Source organism: Pseudophryne corroboree, chromosome 5 (assembly GCF_028390025.1).
Source record: "Pseudophryne corroboree isolate aPseCor3 chromosome 5, aPseCor3.hap2, whole genome shotgun sequence".
NCBI lineage: Eukaryota > Metazoa > Chordata > Amphibia > Anura > Myobatrachidae > Pseudophryne > Pseudophryne corroboree.
Genome location: NC_086448.1, coordinates 127,847,717 through 127,870,064, shown reverse-complemented (window position 1 = coordinate 127,870,064; position 22,348 = coordinate 127,847,717). Strand labels below are relative to the sequence as shown.

General features: G+C 45.5%; 1 protein-coding gene across 6 annotated transcripts in view; it reads right to left on the bottom strand.

The window, feature by feature from the left end:
* Positions 1-22,348, bottom strand: part of PALS2 (protein associated with LIN7 2, MAGUK p55 family member) — a 315,351-nt gene that overhangs the window by 190,810 nt on the left and 102,193 nt on the right. For 5 of the 6 annotated variants that reach the window (XM_063921695.1, XM_063921694.1, XM_063921698.1 and 2 more), the window contains one exon: positions 1,766-1,884. In XM_063921695.1, the coding sequence (XP_063777765.1) occupies positions 1,766-1,882 (117 nt within the window). In that variant the 5' untranslated portion in view covers positions 1,883-1,884. Of the gene's footprint in view, positions 1-1,765; positions 1,885-22,348 lie in introns of those variants that run through there. The other variant, XM_063921693.1, reaches the window with a different exon arrangement.

Sequence of the window (22,348 nt, the reverse complement as noted above, 5' to 3'; positions counted from 1 at the left end):
ATGCTTTTTCTCCCCATACATATAAATCCTCTTGTCAGGAACAGGATTTTCCTCAGAAATGTGTAATACATCCTTCATTGCTACAATCATGTAGCGGATGGCTTTAGTCATTTTAGGCTGCAACTTTGCCTTATCGTCATCGACACTGGAGTCAGATTCCGTGTCGACATCTGTGTCAACTATCTGGGATAGTGTGCGCTTTTGAGACCCTGACGGCCTCTGCGCTGTAGGATCAGGCATGGGTTGAGACCCTGACTGTCCCAAGGTTACAGTTTTATCCAATCTGTTATGCAAGGAGTTTACATTATCATTTAACACCTTCTACATATCCATCCAATCAGGTGTCGGCAACGTCGGCGGCGACACCACACTCAGCTGCACTTGTTCTGCCTCCACGTATCCTTCCTCATCAAACATGTCGACACAGGCGTACCGACACACAGCACACACACAGGGAATGCTCTGACTGAGGACAGGACCCCACAAAGGCTTTTGGGGAGACAGAGAGAGAGTATGCCAGCACACACCACAGCGCTATATAACCCAGGGATTACACTGTACCTTAGTGTTTACCCCGTAGCTGCTGTTAAATATATATCTGCGCCTAAATTTATGTGCCCCGCCTCTCTTTTTAACCCTCTATTGCACCTGTATACTGCAGGGGAGAGCCTGGGGAGCGTCCTTCCAGCGGAGCTGTGAAGAGAAAATGGCGCTGGTGTGCTGAGGAAGAAGGCCCCGCTCCCTCAGCGGCGGGCTTCTGTCCCGCTTTAATGTGTAAAAAATGGCAGGGGCTCGGGCATATATACAGTCCCAGACTGTATATATGTCTATTTTTGCCAAAAAGGTAATTAATTGCTGCCCAGGGCGCCCCCCCCTGCGCCCTGCACCCTACAGTGACCGGAGTGTGCGGTGTGCTGTGGGAGCAATGGCGCACAGCTGCAGTGCTGTGCGCTACCTTAAGTGAAGACAGGAGTCTTCAGCCGCCGATTTCGATGTCTTCATGCTTCTGCTGCTTCTGTACTTCTGGCTCCGCGAGGGGGACGGCGGCGCGACTCCGGAAACGGACGATCAAGGTTAGGTACCTGTGTTCGATCCCTCTGGAGCTAATGGTGTCCAGTAGCCTAAGAAGCGCTACCTAGCTGCCGTGAGTAGGTTTGCTTCTCTCCCCTCAGTCCCTCGTAGCAGAGAGTCTGTTGCCAGCAGAAGCTCTCTGAAAATAAAAAACCTGACAAAATACTTTCTTTTCTAGCAAGCTCAGGAGAGCCCACTAGGAGCACCCAGCTATGGCCGGGCACAGATTCTAACTGAGGTCTGGAGGAGGGACATAGAGGGAGGAGCCAGTGCACACCAGATAGTACTGAATCTTTCTTTAGAGTGCCCAGTCTCCTGCGGAGCCGGTCTATTCCCCATGGTCCTTACGGAGTCCCCAGCATCCACTAGGACGTTAGAGAAATATATATTCTGTTTAATGAGAATTGAACAGCTCAAATTAGTTTTTCTCTCCAACAAACGGTGACAAAAGGTCTCCACAAGATTTGAAAACAGACTCAAAACACATTAAAACCCTTTAGATGTATTTTGAAACCATTAAAAATGTGGGGTCACATGACACTGCCATTTAATTTACACAACTGACACTCAAACACTAGCCCTATATTGGATTATGGCATAATGCATGCTACTGCTGTAAAATATGAGTGGAGGGGGGAGTTTATGACTGCATGACATTCTAGTAGTAAGGTGACATTTCAAACAATAAAAATACCTTAGCAAGGGATCTTACAATGGGATTTTCCATTATTCCTTTAAGGAAAATAATATCGATTTCTTCCGCCCCTGTTGAGGAGGGTAGGTCAGTCAGTTTCTCCAGGACTTGCTGCATTGCTGTAAGAATAGAAAACAGGAACCAAATTAAATTGCAGTTTCAAGCAACAACCACAAATATAGTTTGGATGACAATATCCTGCGGAATGTTTTTCCTGCAGTGAACAGTAACAGCTTCTGAGAGAAATCTACAGCAATTTTTTTTTTTTTTTTTTAACTTTCACAATGATGAAATGTGTACAATGTATGCACGGTGAAGTGTAACCGTATCGCCAGCCTCACTATAATGAGGTTATACTACAACACCAAGCTTTTGCCTCGGTTTTAAGATTTAGCAATAAAAAGAAAGAAAAAAATATCACAGAGACTGGAAAAATGTTGTTTGCTGTTTTAAGAAAATATTGAACCAACAGGATCCACAGGGGTCCTGAAGCTCAGGTTTGGGAAATAATGGCTTAGTAAACTATCGAAAGAATCTCATGTAAAAGTGCAAAATGTTGTAATATTGTCAATGTTCGAACAAACTTTAAAACATTACACTAGGTGGAGTAGCACACAGGCTGCGTGACTCTCCAGCTTCTTTATCCTGACTACCCATCCTGTGTCTCCCCCTGGGCCCGAAAACTACCCCAGTGTCCGTCTAAGGGTGTGGAGGAGCCCCTGTGCTATTTTGGGACCCACTCGTCTGTTCTCCACTGCGGCAGGGCTGTCTATATGTGCCGGGTTCCTGAGCATGCTGAACCACGTGGGACTCCCCTCTCCTGCCTGTGTGGTGCCGAAGCCGGGAAGACGCCAGTGTGACCTCCGCCTGTCCCGCCCTGTGACTGTGTGAGTGTCCGCGGGATCTCCCGCTTTGGCGCTGCCGCGTGTACCGCCACTGCTCTCTTCCTGCGGCTCTGGCCTCTGCCCTCCAGCTCCCCCTGACAGCCTTCCGGACCGCGCTGCGGGGGAGACGGTGCGCGGCCTGGGAGGACTGCCTTTTGTACATATGCCCTGTTAGACCTCTATGTGCGGCTCTGCTCCACATCACATCACATTGGGACACTATCTCTCATATATTAACCCCTGGAAGGCCTGCTTGCTGCTCTGTCCCTATATACCCTGAGGCCCCCTGAGGCTTGGATGAGCTAGCTGCTATAGGGTTATTTTACCACAACCTCCGGCTTCCCCTCCAGGATAGGTGAGAGGCCCTCCATTTTGTACACTGTCGGTCTCCTGTGGAGGACATCAGGGACAGCGGCTGGAGAAGTTTTTGATATACTATACTTCCTTTCTGGCAGCGACTGAGTGATTCTGCTATATTATCTGTGCTCACAGGCAGCCACTGGTCAGTTTCACGGACTGCAGCTGGACAGTTTTGATATACTATATTTCCTAGCGGGTGGCGACTGGACGGTTTTGATATACTACATTTCCCTGATTCCCGCCATCAGCTGGCTATGCTGCTCAGACAGCACCAGAATAACGCGGCTGCAGCAAAATTAGAAAAATTAGCTAGAAACCCTCCAGCTCGGCCCCAACGTGTGGAGGATGCCCAATCGGCCTCCTCACCGTCACCACCGTCGCCTCCTAATAGTTCCTCATCTGCGGAGGCTTCGGATGCTGCCTTGCAGAAGATACTGGATGCGGTCACCGACAAGCGAGGCCCGCTTGGACGACAGGATCGGTCAGGTTCAGGCGGACCTATCCATTATACACCAAGACCTCCAACAGGTCCGGGAAAGGGTCGGCAAGGTTGAAACGCGCATTTCCACGCTGGAAGACTCGGTCTCGCCACTTGGTAGATGTACCACTGCTCTGGAGTCCCAGATGACGGAGGTACACAAGAAGATGACGGATATGGAGGGGAGATTGCGACGGAACAATGTCCGTTTTGTCGGCCTGCCTGAGAAAGAGGAGGGTGCCTCCCCCGAAAAATTTCTTGAACGCTGGCTGTTGGATGCATTTGGAGCGGAGTAGTTTACCTCACACTTTGCAGTGGAGCGCGCTCACAGAGTACCAATGCATCCACTACCCCCAGGGGCACCTCCCCGTACGTTCATAGCCAAGCTCCTTCATTATCGTGATAGGGATGTGATTTTGAAATTGGCCCGCACCAAGGGTCCTCTCATGTGGAACGGATCTCCGATCTCAGTCTTTCCAGATTTTGCCATTGACGTTCAGAAAGACAGAGCTCAGTTTGTCCCTGTGAAACGCAGGCTGCGAGAACTGAATATCCCCTATGCCATGCTCTTCCCGTCTAAACTGAGGGTGGTTTCAGATGGAGAAACTAAATTCTTCATGACTCCCTGCGAAGCATCAGTTTGGCTGGACAGACGCTTTCCGGCTCGGCGGGCGTTAGCCGCTGATTGAACTCCTGCACTCTACTAACCAATATTTTGCTCCCTGCTTTCCTGCTATGTCATTTAGGAGTGTGGTCTAGGGAGGGGAGGGGGTTTCTCATGTTGCTGTTTTGTGCTGTGTTGCTATGTTGGGCCTATAAGGGCTCTCTGCGGCTTATTACAAGCCTTCGCTGGGATTGTGTGGCTGTGGGGGGACGAGGTAACTACGAGTTGATACTTCCGTACTGTTTTTATGCTCTATATTATAGATGTCTGTCCCACTATATAGTCCCCGGGGGGAGAAGTTTTCTTCAGTTGGGGTGGTTGTAGTGGCCTAGGGGGGGATTTCAGTTTAGCTGGGAGATTCTCCTGTCTCAAGGTCATTAAATTCTTGGCACCCTTTTGGAAATTGGATTTTGGTTTTGTATGTAACGGTATTTTCTGCCTTAACTGTTACTGTTCATATTTAGGGAATTTTGTTTGTTAGGGAACCAGGTATGCTGCAAGTTTTAAGTGGTATATGGGGTGGGGGTTACCTTAGGATAATATTGTTAGTTTGTTTTCATTTCCTGCTGTGCATTGCGCTTGTTTCTGTTATGCTTATGTCGCAACTGACCGCGAGCGCATTTTCCTTGATGTTTGCTGGAGATGGCTGGTCGCGGGTAGTCTGCTTTATTAAAAGGATGCTGTGCTATGGCTTTGGTTAGGTTTCTGTCATGGAACGTGCGGGGCATCAATGACAAAATTAAGCGCTCCCTGGTACTTTGACAGATTAAGCATTATGCATCGGATATAACCTGCCTGATGGAAACCCACTTAATGGGTACTAAGATTATGTCTCTTAAAAAGCCTTGGGTGGGCTGGGCTTTCCATTCCATGCATACCGCTGCGTCACGAGTGTCGATCCTAATTAAAAAATCTGTCCCCTTCTTGCTTAATAGTGTGCAAACGGATCAAAGGGGTACATATGTGTTTCTAAAGTGTAAAATTAACTCCATCTCCCTATTACTGCTGGCTGTATATGTGCCCCCTCCATACTCGCATGACGTGCTTAAAAAGGCGTCCGCTTTTATGGCTACATCCCCTGGAGTGGCTGTTATCTGTACGGGTGACTTTAACAATGTGTTAAACCAGGAGAAGAAGGATAGGTTGTCTGCGGCATCCTCCAACCCACAGCCGAAGCGATCTCCGTTTGCAGACACTGTCTCGGAGCTGGGTTTGGTTGATCCATGGAGAGTGAAATATCCCGATTTGAGGCAATATTCATGTTTTTCGCACTCTCACTCTTCCTTCTCTAGGATAGATTTGCCTCTCCTTTCTCGAGAGCTCTTGCCTAAAGTTCAAAGTGTCAGATATGAGACTAGGGGTATTTCGGATCACTCCCCTATATCGCTACATATTGACTTTGACTGCCAGCGGGGACAAGCAGTGTGGAAATTTAACCCTTTCTGGCTGACGCATATGGGGGAGGGATCTGAATTGGAAGCTAGCTGGCTAGAATTCTTTGTTTTGCATGGAGACACCACCAATGTGTCTCTGCTCTGGGACACCTTTAAGGTTTTTCTGAGAGGTACTTTGATTAAAAGGGTAGGAAGTCTTAAATCCTCCTTTAGAAAACGTGAAGCAGACTTAGAAGCCCGGGTTGTTGCTTCAGAGGCGATATATATGCGAGACGGCTTGGATGCCTCTAAGCTGGATTGGCTCCGTGCTCAGGGTGAATGGAAGGAATATCTGTAGGGGAAAACCCAACACAGACTTCTCTTCTCCTCACATGTCCAATATGCTACAGGAGATAGACTGAGTTCTTATTTGGCTAATCTTGCAAGAGGGGACCGATCCTCTCATACAGTAGTGGAGGTTTTGAATTCGGCTGGGACAGTACAGGACCGCACCCCCCAGATCATGGCGGAATTTGTTTCGTACTATCAAGCACTATATAGTTCCAAATTGACCTGTTCCCCGCTAGAACTGTGTGATTACTTAGATGGCATTCCACTGCCCTGTATCTCTAGTGAAGCCAGAGCCTTTCTTGATGCCCCATTTTCATTGGAGGAGATTGAAATGGCAATCTCCGCTTCCCCTGATGGTAACGCTTCTGGCCTTGATGGCATTCCATCAGAATTGTACAAGCATGCAAAATTTTTCGCCCCTCAATTGCTTAGCTTGTTCAATACAATTTTTGCCCAAAACATGCTTCCCCCGTCTATGATGGAGGCATTAAATTATAGTGATTCCTAAGCCAAATAAGGAACCCAGTAGAGCTTAATCATACCGTCCTATCTCCCTGCTGCCCACGGATATTAAAATCCTAGCCAAGGTTCTGGCTTCCAGACTTAAATCGGGTTGTCACCCAAATCATTCACCCCGACCAAACGGGCTTTATGCCTGGTAAGTCCACTGCTGTTAACTTGAGACGCCTGTTCACTCATTTCCAGGTTTCTCGGGGGGAGGCCTGCTCTGCTGTTGTAGCCTCTTTAGATGCCGCGAAGTCCTTTGACTCGGTGGAGTGGGCCTTCCTCTGGGAGGCTATGAGTCGGTTTGGCATGGGTCCCAACTTTATCAGCTATGTTAAACTACTGTATTTTATGCCCATGGCCAGAGTCTCGTGAACGGGTTTGTGTTGCACTGCTTCCCCCTGTCCAGGGGGATGAGACAAGGCTGCCCTCTGTCCCCGACTGTTTGCCATTGCTATTGAGCCACTGGCATGTTTGAATAGAGCTACTCAAGATATTGTGGGTATTGGGGTGGGCGCGAGAGAGGACGGAATAGCATTATACGCTGATGACCTTTTGTTATTCGTTGATGATTATGTTTCCTCTATGCCTAAAATCCTCGATTTGATAACTAATTATGGTCACTTCTCTGTGCTCAAAATTAACTGGGACAAGTCCACCATTACGCCGCTTAAGGGCCCGATCCCGGTTGTCCCATTGATCCATATCCCGCTTAAGTGGGTAGATTCTTTCAAGTACCTGGGCATATGGGTATCAAATGACCCTTGTACCAACGTATCCCTTAATATTAAGCCACAGATTGTGTATCTTCGTTCAAAGGTCAAGGTTTGGGGGACTCTGCCTCTGACTGTTACTGATAGGGTCAATTTGGTGAAAATGGTGTATTTGCCTAAGCTTCTTTATGTCCTCCAGCAGTCCCATATATATATATATATATATATATATATATATGCTTGAAAATATTCAGACAGATCGACAGTTTGCTAGCTTCCTTGATCTGGGCCAGTAGGAGAGCGCGGTTGAGGCTTGACATCTTGTCTAGACCAAAAAACGCTGGGTGGCCTAGCTATCCCTATCTTTAGATTTTATTACTATGCAGCGCAGCTGGCACACGTATGGGAATGGGTGACTGATTCCGATACCCTCGCTATACACTCGCAAGTGCTTCTACAGGAGTATCCTCACGGCTCTCCATTACAGATGCTTCTCTGTGGGAACCCTAAACTATCCAAGATCCCGATAATAAAACAGGCCATTCTTTTATGGAAACAGGTACCTGTTATCTTGTTGGGCACAGGTATAGACCCAGATACTCCGTTGGACAATGTCCTCGGTTTCCCAGAACGGGCCCCGCTGCAGCCTGGGGCGGTGTGGGGGAGGTGGAGTGTGACGTCCCTGGGACACTTGTATAACGCTGCTATATTGAAATCCTTCCTGCAACTCCAACAAGAATACAATATACCTTATATACTCGAGTATAAGTCGACCCGAATATAAGCCGAGGCACCTAGGGAAAACTTATTGACTCGAGTATAAGCCTAGGGTGGGAAATGCAGCTCTAGCCCTCATACTGCCAGTTATGCCCCCACAGTGCCAGATATGCCCCAACAGTGCCAGATATGCCCCAACAGTGCCAGATATGCCCCAACAGTGCCAGATATGCCCCCACAGTGCCAGATATGCCCCCACAGTGCCAGATATGCCCCCTCAGTGCCAGATATGCCCCCTCAAGTACCAAATATGCTCCCCCAGTGCCAGTTACTTACCCTCCGCCGCTCCCGCGCTGTCTTGTGAAAGAGGGACACGGAGGGCACAGCGCGCGCCTCTCCTGTGTCCCTCCTGCGTCTCCGGCGGCAACGGCGTGTGTGTGTTAAATTAAGTGCCAGTTCGTGAGCCAATCAGAGCTCACGAACGGGTACTTCATTTAATAGACCCACCGCTGCCGCCGGAGATGCAGGAGGGACACAGGAGAGGCGCGCGCTGTGCTCTCCGTGTCCCTCCTTCACAAGACAGCGCGGGAGCGGCGGAGGATAAGTTACTGGCACTTGGGGGAGCATATTTGGCACTGACTCGAGTATAAGCCGAGGGGGCTTTTTCAGCACACAAAAAAAGTCGGCTTATACTCTAGTATATACGGTACCCTCTTCTCATTTCTACCGCTACCTACAATTGAGACATGCGAGTAACGCACAGTTTCTTGATACCCCTCCAATGATTACTGACTCCCCAGTTAAGTCTCTCCTACTGACCCTGGGGAATGGACACCTGGTATCCAATAATTCTACATGTGTACTCCGGTCTCACTACTCTGACCCGCTATCCCTTCTTAGGAATAAGTGGGAATCTGATCAGGGCTCCATCTCTGATGAGCTATGGGAGGGTGCTCTATGCTCTTCACGATTATCTACCACCACCACTAGATATTAACAAATCCAATTGTTTATTATGCACAGAGTATATATGACACCAGTGCGATTGTGCCACATAGGGGGTACCCATTCTACCAGATGTCCTAAGTGTGGCAGTCTGAACACAGATTTCTGGCATACTATCTGGCTCTACCCCAAGATTGCTGTATTTTGGTCTGGTTTTATTAACGCCCTGGTGTCGACTCGTATTCCATCACCTGTATGCTCCCCCCCCCCCCCCCCCCCGCCAGACGATATGTAATTAACCTTTGCGGCCTGGCCAGAGTATTGCCAGACTCTGGCTGGCCAAAGATATGCCCACAGTACAGTCCTGGGTTTCACTTGTTAATGATACAGCCTCTCATGAAAAATACGTATACTTAGCTAGGAGGCCGAGGAAAAAATATCAAGCCTTGTGGGGTAGACGGCTTGAGTAAGCTCTGTGTCTGGGTGTGTGGAGTATTAGACATATACCGGAGGGTTGGAGTGGGATTGTGACATTAGCTCTAATCCGGGAGAGTTGCCTCGCCTTCCGTTTTGATGTTTTCTGGTGCCTGCGACCAGCCACCCCTCTGCCAGTACCTTTTGTTGTGTGATTTGTTGCCTAACTATTTCCTGTTGCCATAGGAGACTTTGTATACAATATCTGAAGGATCTGCGATGACTCGTGGCATTATTTCTAATTTTAAAGATATGTGTCCCGAAATCCAAGCCTGCACTTCTCTACTGTTATAGTAGTTATTTTTAGAGCCGGGAATCTGCGCATTCCCTAGTCTAGGAAATGTTTTTGTTTTGGTGTTCTGACTTTTGGTTATGTTAAAAAACTGAAAATCAATAAAAAATATTGAATTGAAAAAAAAAACCAACATAACACTAGTTTAAATAGGCGTATAATAGTTTAAAGTCAGTTCAGCCATCACGTATCATAACTATGCCAGAAAAAGCCCAGCTTGGAATAACCGCATCTCAGGTTACCACGCCAGGCAAGGGGTTAAAGCAGTGGTTCTCAAACTGTGTGCCGTGGCACCCTGGCGTGCTGCGAGACACTTGCTGGGGTTCCCTGGGTTGATGGTCCAGGACCAATTAAAATTGGTCAGAAGCAAATCTTATCCCTCAGCCTTGACCCCAAGGATGACATATAAACACTATTTACTTGATTTAATATTTCTTTCTAAATTTATCAATAAGAAACTTTTGGCCTAGGGATACCGTGAAAAAAATTCTGATACTCTAGGGCGTCGTGATTCAAAAAAGTTTGATAACCACTGGATTAAGGGATTATACCAGAGTGGACTCGTAATTTGTAGCAAATGCTCATCATGCATTGGGAGACTAACTTTGAGCAACTAGGGGGCTATTCAGATTTCTATTTGTCAAGAATCCCTGCTGGTCCACAGATACGTCAATCTGGAGCCACAGATAAGGCTTATGGTTACGTCAGCGCTCTCAGTAAATACACGACTGAGCTGCCACCAAGAAGGAAGGGATCTGAAGGCCTTGCTTTCTCCAGACAAATACTGTACAACAATTATTCAAAAATGTGACCTTAATAATTTCTACAGGCACAATTACATCCAAAGCTTAAACAAAAAGTTACAAAAAATAGTTCGAGGACACACAGTATACATATGCAGATAGTACTTCTTATGAAAATAAAACAGAATTGCTAACTTGCGCAATATGCTAGGACTCTGCCGTGAAAGGAGTCTAATGAGAAAGGTCTGATGCATTACTAGTCTGCAAGCTCTGCTTTTAGGTAATGGACCCTTTACCTGCTCCTGGGCTGCCATCTTTGGACTAACTCACAGTGCCAAATGTTAATGAACGAGTAACTCACTTCTAGATACACATACAGTATAACCCTGTTTTCAGGTCAATAGGGTGGAGGGGTTAGGAACAGCCCAGATGGACGTAGGATTTTTTTTTTAGTAGTGAACTAATGGACATCTACATTATTCATTTCGTAACTTCTCTGGAGTTTCCTGACTGGGTTCTAAAAGAGGTCTGGTTGTTTGGGTTTGAAACCAATACTTTAAACAGACGGGGCAAAACCTAGTTTTGCCTTGTAAGTGATTGTGGCTTTAAAAATGCGGGCATTCTCGCACAAAGTCCCGCACCTCTGACTTCCTGCAGTCTATTACATTTAGCACACAATCTTTTATGACTGGTCTTATGGTGCCCATACACTTGTGCGATGCCCCACGACGCGACATTGCGGGGCATCGCACCGGCAGTTCAGGTACGATGAAATCGCACCTGAACTGCCAAAGTGATTACCATGCGATCATGCGATAGATCGCATGGTAATCACGTGATGGGCCCGTTACCGCTGTGTGGGTGTGCGATTCGATAAATATTAAGTTCAGCACATATCTTGAGACGTGAGATTCGACCGGCGTGCCCGCGCATCACGTCGAAAGGTACCTAAAATGTGCATACAATTCCCCCGATTTCTCTCACAGATCCAGTCGAAATCGAAGGCTAGTACCGATAATCTCACAAGTGTATGGGCACCATAAGATCGTTAACTCGCTTACTAGCCTGTTTAGCTTCAAAAGAGATCAGAGGCCATACATTACATTCTACCGATAAGCTCCTCTGCAGCACAGAAGCTAGATAACGTACAGGACACAGGTCTGACATTTACATGACTGCCATTTTGATAAATCTTTAGGCGAATATTACACACTTAACACACTTAGGGTGAATGCTTTGGGCCTAAGTGCTACATTATTCATCTCAACCACAACACCACTTGCAGATTAGTGATATTGGTGGGTGGCAGCTGGGCTTGTGCATAAGCATGCTGCAGTTGTGTAAAAGGAATTGCGGAGTAACAACTGAATTGCTTTCGCATACGCCCCACTAGTGACAGCTGCTGGAGAAAACAACTGAATTTCCCCCCTAAGTGTATCCATATTTTTTACCCAAACTGCCAAAGGCATTCCCTTACTTATTAAACTATTCACCAGAACTCTTCATTAACTACAGAAGAAATATCTATGTATGACAAAATCACTGACGTGCACAAATTTCCTTTTTTCCATGTTTCAGGAGGTAGCTGGGTACTAAATGTCCGACTGCTTCAAATCACTTACAAATAAACATTTATATTAAGGGAGTCTAGATTTTCACTTGGGATCCTTTAGTTTACATACACAGCAACACTGCAAGTTAAAATCAATGATCACTGATGTCAAAGCGAAAACAATACGTAGTTCAAATGCACAGCATTAGAAATACATTATCCTCATAAGTCGAGCATTTGAAATCCGCTCAAAAGCTTATTCATGTCAGTCTCCTGCCGATTTCATACAACCCTCTGGATATTATTTATTCCTCATTAAAACTTTGCTACATGTCTATATTTATTGGTGCACACATGGCACCAGACTAAAAGAAAATATAACTGAGCAAGTAAAAGCAAAACACAAACTGCTAGAACACGCACACAAATTTTGACATAAGGGCATTACACAAAAGGTAGGGTATAAAATGCTTCACAGTACCTGTGCATTTCTTGTTTGACACAAAATAAAAAAAATTAAATTAACCCTTATGACAGTCTCAGTCCCTCTGAGCTTTTATATTTTCAGATGTGTTGGAAGTACTGCGTGCCCGGAAATAAAAGCTGTTCACCTTTATTCAGGATTGGCCACATCTACAGTATGTGACTCCAATGCCCCATCCATCCGCTTGTTAAAGTAGGTGTCATCATTATCAGTGCAGCCTTGTCTGAAATCAGGCAGATCACTATGCACGCTCACGTATGAATAGTCTGCAATTCCAACAGATAGCAGTGTATCGCCAAAAAGAAGAAGACAGGAAGGAGAAAAACTATAGATTGTATAAGGAAACAATGCTTACTACATTAGGCTGTAATCAAAGGGGGTGATTTAATTGTTGCGGGTATTGTAGCTCCTGCCTAAAGAGCACTGGAGCTATTCTATTGTTTTGTGTGAAGGGCCCCAAGGATGCATTTCTCCGATTTCTGTTTGCACGCTCCTAAATCCACGTAAAGTAGGGCTTCGAGGCTGGTCAAGAGCACCAGGAACACTAACTGTAGTGCACCCGGCATTTAGCACAGAAAAAGCTACTTACCAAGGCTAATCCTGTGCATTAGGGTACGAGAAAGGGGTCATTGCAGGAATTAAGTGGGTGCTTCAACAAGTAGCGTAAACCAACTGAATAGTTGCCAGACAGGTATGGTTCATTAAGTTGACAGTAAAAACGTCAGTGTCTAGGTCAGCACCAAAAGGCTGACTTGCATAAGGTGGACAATGAGGTTGTTTTTTCTATTACTGGGGTGCAAATGTTCTACTTTTCGCACATGGACCCCCGATTAGTGTATTGCGTATCCTCAAGTGGCTCGGTTACCATTAAAGTACGAAAAAAACTATAAAAATGAAAAAAATTGTGAAAAACCATATGCTGTATTGACCATGTTGACATAATGTATGCCGACCAACAGTGGTCGACCTATTGGCTGTTAACCTGAAGACCGGATACCCTCTGGACGGGAGCAACAATAGACAAACAACTGAATTGCCCCCAAAGAGCTCACTTAGGGGGTAATTCAGACTGGATCGCTGCAGAGGCAGCGATCACAGTCTGAAGCCCTTTGTGGAGTGCGCCCGCCTCTTTGTGGAGTGCGATCGCCTCTGCCTGATTAGAACGCCGTTGGTGGGGCGCGGTCTGGACAACGCAGGTGTGTCTGGACCATTGCGCAGGCGGACCGCGGCAGCTGTGTGACGTCACACGCAGCCGCTTTTGCACCCTTGCGGGGGGGGGGGGGGGGTAGGGCCTGACTTACGGGGCGGACTAGCCCTGTGCTGGGCGTCCCCCCGCATGTCTGTGAATGTGATCGTAGATGTGCTCAATTTAGCATATCTACGATCAGCTCTGAATCACCCCCTTAGGCATATAGCTATGTAAAAACTTGTGGGGAGTCTTTAAGTGACCTGAACACTCTGAAGCACTTCAGAAAGAGACAAGTCAATAGTATTCTTTTTTTAGCAGGACACATTTTATATACCTTAGGGGGTGATTCAATTGTTTGAGAGAATTATCTCCTGTCTAAAAAGGCTGCACCACCAGTCCCAAACTGGTCACTCTAGGAGCGGATCTAGACTTTTCATTTAGGGGGCGCGGTTTAAGAATTAATCCTGACTTCTCCCTTTCTACTCATTACTCCTCCCACTTCCAGTCCTACCCCTCCCATTTTCAGTCCTGATGCTTTTGGACCCTGTTGTCAAATGGCTATTTGTACTTTTTTGAATAGTCGCATACTGAATGCAATCTGAGCGAGATCTTACCGCCCAGGATCACATTGCAATATGCAATCCTATCGGCTGGATGTATTATACAGCACATTCAGGGACGGCTGACTGTTTTGCTGCGCATGCGCGGTCAGCTCTGACCACGCTGCACAGAGGCCACTTCTGGGGACGGTTCCGGGGGAACCTTCTGCCAGCCACAAATGTGATCTGTAGCCCCATCATCTTCAGGGGACACTAGCTGCAGGGACCAATATCGGGAATGCATCACATTCTAGATATTATTAAATCTAGCAGCATTGCATCCCCCATAACAGCCTATGGGGGGTGCGGCTGCAGCGGCAATGGAGGGATCGCAGCAAGTATCCCTCTTTCTTACATGCAGGTGTTACTTAATATTTGCAGCTAACCCCCGAAAACAGGCGTTTGAGGATATAGCCACAAATATCCTATGATAAATGGGCCCCATAAGGAGCTAGAGTGGTTCAACCCAGAACCACGCCCGTGAATGGTGGCCAAATATTGGTGCTTACAGTTATAAAAAAATCATGCTGAAGTGTCTGTCTAAAAAACACTTGCATCCCTGTATCTCTCCCCCTCTGGGCCCCAGTAATCTGGATCCCAAGCACGGCGGTAGCGCATCCGGAAAGGCAGGCAAGGAAGAAGACCTGGGCTACAGTGCAAACTAGCTGGGTCAGCAGGGTGACCAGGAAGAGATCCGGCCGGGCGCTGGTGCACTTGATCCATGTGGCGCAGATGTGTCTCAAGCCGGGAAGCAGCATGGATTGGGTCTCCTCCGGGACCGTTACTGTTAGGGCTGCCGGCCTTCCCGGGGATCAGGTGCTCGTTACTGCTGGGAACGAGGGGCACCATGCTGCTGCTGAAAGGCACCAGGGGCTCTCAGCTATGGGAAGCGGGGGCACTGGGCTATGGGAAGCAGGGGTAAAGCTCCACATGTGGAAACAGGAAGTGGAAGCTGCGCTGACAGCAGTATCACCAGAAAACACTGGCTGGGGGGTAGGGAGGGTAAACAGTGCGATCTGACTAAATCGCACTCAGCTCCTGCGACCTTTGCTGCCTGCAGGAAGAGTAAGTGGCTGTGTTACAGGGGGGCAATCGCCCTGTTCGCCCACCCATGATCCGCCATATTCTCTCTCAACAAGGCCCTTCTTTAGCGGATTTCTGTTTGCATATTAGGAGCGAGTGAGCAGAAATCAGAGATATGTGCAGCCTCGGGGCTGGCCATCCAAAACAATTGAATTAGCTCCAAGAAACACCAGTTAACATCAACCTATAGTTTTCAAATCTGTCAATTTTTTTTTTTTATATAATATTAATAATTTGCAGGTTACTAATTTTACATACGGTCAACCCAATTTCCACCCCCCGGGCACTTATTTGGGTTCTCCGATATCTGGTCTAGATATGGTATTAAAAGCATAACTCATTTTACCAAAGCAGCACATTCTGTGACTATGGACACTCTCCAGCAAAGGTATCCCCTGCTGCCTCGGGGAATCTGAGTACTTCCAGGTCAGATATTTTGCCAACTTACTCAAGTCCTTCTATTTTTACCACCCATATTTTCCCTTCGAAATAGTAGGAGCATACTCTCCTGAAATGAAACAGGATTTCCTTGATCTACTGCACAATATGCTTGTATACTCTACGAAACTCTCTATGGCAGGCAAGAACATTCGGAGTTGGATCTGGGCCCACCTTCTATATTCTGTGTGCATCTGCACTGTAACTGCATATGAAATGGTACGATAGTGTCATCAAGGACAATACTATCGCATAGCATTTGGTATGGCAATAGAGCCACAGTCGCACACAGAATATAGGCATGCCATATATAATTTTAATTAGCATTAGCCGATTGTGCATCCTATATGCATAGTTTTGTGAAGATGTATTTTAATGCAAACAGTTGCACATAAAGTCACTAGGCGCTACAGAGTCACGCCACAGCATGATGTGACTAGAAGGGCTGTTTAATGTGCAGGGAGGCTAGATGCTGGTGGACATATCTGTAGTCAGGATCACAACAGCGGGATCGCAAGAGTCACAATGCCAACAAATCCCGAACGTGAGTTTTCAGGTCAGGGTTAGTTTTAAGATTAGGCACTAAGTGGGGAGGGTCAGGCTTTTGGAGGAATGACGACGGTTAGAATACTCACCAGTAACTATCCATCAGCATTCTGGCCATTAGGATTCCGCAGTCGGGATTCTGATAGTCAGTATGCCGACCGCCAGCATATCATACCCAACCCATTATGCTGGAATAACTGTGGCCTTCTATTACATACTGTATGGTAGAATTGTCAGATATCCTTGGACAGGATCCACAAGCTTTTCAATTCTATGACAGACATTTTTATTCTCTCATACCCAACACCTATCCAAGCACTACTTAAAACTGACATCACATATTCGGGCAGTAGACAAGTCAATCATTATTTCCCATTGGAAGCACGTGCATCCCCTCCCACTTTGCTTGAACTTACAGTATCCTAAAATAATCAGTTTAAAATTAAAAATTGTTGACACTTTGCTTAAGCACTGTGCTTCTCAGTGAGGCCCAATGCAAGAAAGATATTTAATACAATATATTTAATTTGAATTTGGAAGTCAAACTACAGATGTGTTCACATAAATCCAGTCTCAGTATGCCATGCAGCAAGAGAAGCCTGGCGTTAGTGAGACGGCAGGTTCCGTGTAACTCTGCTAAATACATCACATCACAAGATACTGCAACTAGGACACACGAGGAGACTGCGATTCATTTGATATATGACACTTGTATATGGTGTGTGACAAAGTCTGTATGGACCAGAACTTGTATTAGAAAAAAAGCTGTGACTGCTACATTGCTAAACTCAGTTGCACACAGATAAACAAGTGTCATATCAACTTAACAGCACAGCCTTTTGTGCGCCCTAGTCACACTGCGTTGTGACCAAGATGTATTTTCAGCAAAAATGACACCCAACGCTAGAAGATTCTCACATGACCTGGCGTGCAAAGAGTAGCTTTTGGTGTGACTGCAGCAAAGATGTATGAGGACACAATTGCAATGAAAGATTATAAGTATACATACAGAGCACTTCAGTGTACAAGTGTTGGTCAAGTGCATCTGCCATGTAAGAGGATCTGGAAGGGGTTCAGCATAATCCTTACACGGAATGCAGTTGCAAATCCATCCTCAAGCAATTTATCGCATAATCCACATGAGAGAAATCATAACAGATTAATTTTGCCTGCTTTAAAAGTGATATATAGTAGCTTGATTAGCTGAATATTTTTGGTATGTCTATTTCTTCTGCAATACAATGTTCCTCCATAGTAAACCAAGAAACACAAATCACCCAGGATTTTAGGATTTAGTAGTCTGTTCACAAATAGATGAGAACACTACTTGCACAGAAATACATAAATGGGGTTATTCTACAAAAGTGAAAGAAATGAAAGTTATCCAGATCTTTATTATTGTCCTCCACTAAATAAGTAAACGGCTACTTTTCCAGCCACTTCAATACAGTATACTTGGCTTGGCCAAATAGAATAATAAACATTTCTCTTTTTCAACAAGTTACCTAGTTTAAGAGCATTCTTTCTGAATCAATGAGCACTCCATGCTAAAGTAGCACATTTCAAAATACAGACCAACTCTTATGGCCCATACACACGGTGAGATTCGGGCTAGGTCGGCACATAGTCAGTATCGCAAGCACACTCATTATGTGCTTGAGATACTGACTGTGCGATTTTGGCGAAGTGTCAATTTTGACTATCTCTTCTATAGAGATAGTCAAAATGGACTTGCCTGCACAGTGTATCTATTCTATTCTATCTACTCTTGCGATGCAGACCGCGCATCGGCATCGCAAGGTGACTTTCACCTATATAGTCAAAATCGTAAGAAAATATCTCACCGTGTGTACAAACCATAAGAACCTATTACTTCCAGAAAAACTACAAAAAAAAAAAAATCACAAACCATAAATATTTTAATAGAACACCAAGTACAATTTATGGCCATCCCATGAAACATTAGATCATCAGATTCCTCAAATTATGTAAGACACCAACCAGTGCCTTGATTTCAAAAGGACACACAGTACAATAAGGCTAGGTAATGTGTTGCACTACAGCTGCTGTAGAACTACACACCCCAGCATGCCCTGCCAGTTTTAGTAACAACTAACCGCAAAACTGTGGCAGGGCGTGCATTTCCACAGCACATTGATTGCCACCTACAGCTACAGTAGAACATTTGCTTCCCAAACAAAATCAACAAATAAAAAAACAGAGGAGATCTCAAACGGAACAATTTCCTCACAGACTATGAAGTCCAAGGTTACATTTTTCTCTTTTTATTTTTTCTTTAAGTAAATAAGAAAGTGGTTTTATACGTGGCCACCCATCAGTCTTAAGGCCCGTACACACTGGTCGATATATATCGGGCGTTCTCTTGAACGGCCGATATATCGCGGGACCGTCGGCCAGTGTGTACGGCCGATCCGTCTGTGAACTCAGTCGTTCACAGACGTATCGCGTCGGCCGCGCAGCACAGCCGACGGCCAATATATCTTCCGATATATTGGCGCGTCGCTGTGTGTGTACGGGGAGGTCGGCCGACCGCCCGTACACATGCTGCGGCGGCCGGCGGTGATTGACAGATGAACTGGGCGGGAGTGTGTACACGCCTGCCCAGTTCATGACGTCAGTCCCCGACGGATCGGGCAGTGTGTATGCTCAACACACTGCCCGATCCGTCCATAGATATATCTGCAGATCAATTGATCTGCAGATATATCTACTAGTGTGTACCCACCTTTAGGAGGAAACCAGAAACCTTCTCTTTAGTTATATACTAGCATTTGTTCACGTGGATGTCTGTTATTGCTCAGCAGAGACAGTAATATTGTGATGTATATTTTATATTGTAGACATTGATCACAAAATGTCTTTGTAATCAGTATTTGCAGTTTTCCTCCAGGGATTAACAAAAAAAAGATGCTTGGGGGTACTAATTTGTGAGCAAGCCATGTAAAGCTGCCCTCTATGGCGCATACACACGGAGCAATGTGTGCTTCTTTTCTAAGCAATCTAGTCAGATTGCTTAGAATTTAAGCACACGTCACTACATGTGTAACCCCCCCTTAAGTGTTTGTCCCTGCGACAGTACACTGATAAACAATAATCCACAGTTTTCTATTTTTTTATGGAAACCGCAAGATCTAATTCAAGGGGCAATCAATCTCACAGTCCAGTCTAAATTCACTTTAGTCAAACAAATACAAATATTAGCTTGTAGATCCCAAATCCTACATGACCAGCGCCTCTATGGTACGTAGTATTCGTCTGAGTGCGTCATCTACTGGATTGACACGTATACTGCAACTTCATTAAACAAGATAAACTGCCTGAATACTGATTAATATATAGTTGGATTTTCTTGCCAAATGGATCTTGCTATTTCCGATGGAAAGGATCCGACATTTCAGTATTCAATTTGCGACCAAATCCAACAGGTTTAGTCCGTTTCAGACAATGTCAATCCAACTTTTTTTTATTTTATTTTTTTAAAGTCGGATGGACATGGTCAGAAACGGGGCTAAAACCTTTCGGATTTGCCCGCTAATCCGACAAAACGCGTGGATCCGCAGCTAATCCGCTGATCCACGTGTTTCTGACTTGTTGGATAAACGGCAGTTTGATTGAATAGGTCGAATCTGGATTCGACCTGAAAATGTTGGAAACTGACGTTTTTCCAACAAGTCCGGAATTCCTACTTGAATAGACCCCATAGTCTATAGATTGTAAGATTGCGAGCAGAGCCTTCCCAACTCTATGACTGTCTGTTATTATCTAGTCTTATTGTACTGTTATTTGCAATTGTTTTGTTTTATGCTATCATAAGAAACCATTAAGAATAATAATAAAGAGATTTGAGGAGCCTGTGCAAATTCTTATAACACATTTCTTTTCTCTCGATAGTTCATTAACAGTCCCTAAAAGTATATTTGACCCCCCAAAACTATATTGCTATACATATACCTGTAGTAATTTTTGGCTTGAGGAGCCTGCACGTGCAGAGTGTGAAGTGTCTGTTTTATTTCCTTATTGTTCCTCTCCTCAATAACACATACCTCAGTTTATTTCTAGGTGACTATATACAATAGTGAAAACACAATTTAAATCATCCCGTAGTTTCTGTGTGATGCTGGCAGGAACAGACAAAAATTCCAAGATTTTTTATTTTTATTTTATTTAGTTTCCATAGTTCATACACAGTCCCAATGAGTATTTCTCCTGCAGGGTCCACAGGATAACATTGGGATATGAGGTAGCGACAGCGGATTGGCATCAAACGATCAAAGCTTTCGGCCTCCCAGAATCCAATGGGCCCGTCCCTATATCCCCACCTCCTGGCTCAGGCAAATCAGTTTTTTGTTTGGTGCGGCAGGAGCTGGACCATGGTCAATAGGCTGCTGGTTTTTAGAAGCCATAAGCTTTTTTATTTTATTTTTATAGTCTTACTAATTTTTATTGAGCGATCTTTCTAAAAAAACGTCTTATACGTACCTCAGAGTCGTTCCAACAACTCCCCGCTGGGTCACGACAACGCTTACCCAAGTGTACAGTGCTGTTTTGGTGGGTGTCGTAGATGTACTACCAAGCCAAGCAGACGTTACCAGGCTGTGGCCGGAACATGGGGAGAGGGTAAAGCAACGGTTTCACTTAATAGGAAAAATGCAAGTCACAGCCGCACTGTTTCGGGATGGAGACTACCTAACAGTCGCTGACACGGCTGCCACCTAGGGTGCACCAGCGCTAGGCCTCAGGGATCATAGGCTACAGGGGTAGTATGAGGCCACGATCCCTAGGGTTGATGTCAGCAGTGGGGAGTAAGACGCTCCCTTGGTCGCCCCTCCCCCTGGTTCATGACCAGTTTCCTCCGAGTTTCCCACCATGAACTGAGTTCCCGCTGCCGCCTGAGAAGCTGTGTATCTAAAAGGACCCAGTCGCAGCATAGGCGCTGTATGAATGGTGCGTCGGTGTTCACTTGGGCATCTGTGTTCACTGTAGGTTCACGGGGCGGTTGTGTACACTAATAGCATCTGGATCCACTCAGCATTCACTAACATATTGATCGATCCTGGAAGCGGGGTGAAGTCTCCCTGTATCTCACGCTCCTGAGCCGGGTGATACAGAACCAAGTCTCTATTTACCTTTGAGTACGAATAGTTGGATAAGTGCCTGATGCATACGAGTCTGTAAACTATTGCTGATGTTTCTTTCGCTGTGCGACTGAATACGTTTAAACTCCTATATAAGGCAAAGCAGTAATAGGTTTCTCCTACATACTTGAAATGTCTGTAGTTGATTATACGCTCAAGTTGCTTATTATACTAATGTATAACCTGTGACTGATTGCTAGTGTGATTGCTGACTTCTGTCAGTTTCTGTGTATTCCGATCCTCGATGCTGGTGCAAGGCAGGGAGGGATTGTATGTCACTTTAACAAAATTTAAAGTGATTGCAGTCACAAATTGCATAGTAAACACTGTACAGGTATGTGATTTATTTATTATGTCTAAGAGAGGCAAGGGTGAGGAGGATACACTCTCCACAGCAGCATCTACACTCATTTCATATTTGTCTTACAAAGCTGGGTTAATATCTCAGGATATGATTCAAAATGGATTATGTGCAAATTGTTTTAGCGTTCACCAAAGCCTCTTGAATAATCCAAGGCAGGCACAGGTTCAAATTGAACCACCATGGGCTACTTTTGCACATACATTATCCAGTATAGCTGAGCACCAGCCCGTCTTTAGTGAAAACGAAGGCCAGGGTTTTGCAAGAGGCAGTTCAGAAGTTGCTTCACTCAGAAGTGACGAGTCCAGTTCCTCCTGCGCAACGAGAACAAGGTTTTTATTCCAACTTGTTTCTAGTCCAGAAACCAAATGGGTCGTTCAGGCCCAAACTTAATCTCAAAGTGCGGAACAAGTACATTTGGGTGCCTCGGTTTCATATGGAGACTTTACGTTCCATTATTTTAGCCATGGAGTCGGAGGATTTTATGATATCCATGGATATCCAGGATGCTTACCTACATGTTCCTATAGCACTGTCCCATCAGCGCTATCTCGGGTTTGCTATCCTCCAGCAACATTTTCAGTTTCAGGCTCTACCGTTTGGATTGGCCACAACTCCCAGAGTATTCACCAAATTATCTCCGTCAACATGGTATAAGGATTTTTCAATACCTCAAC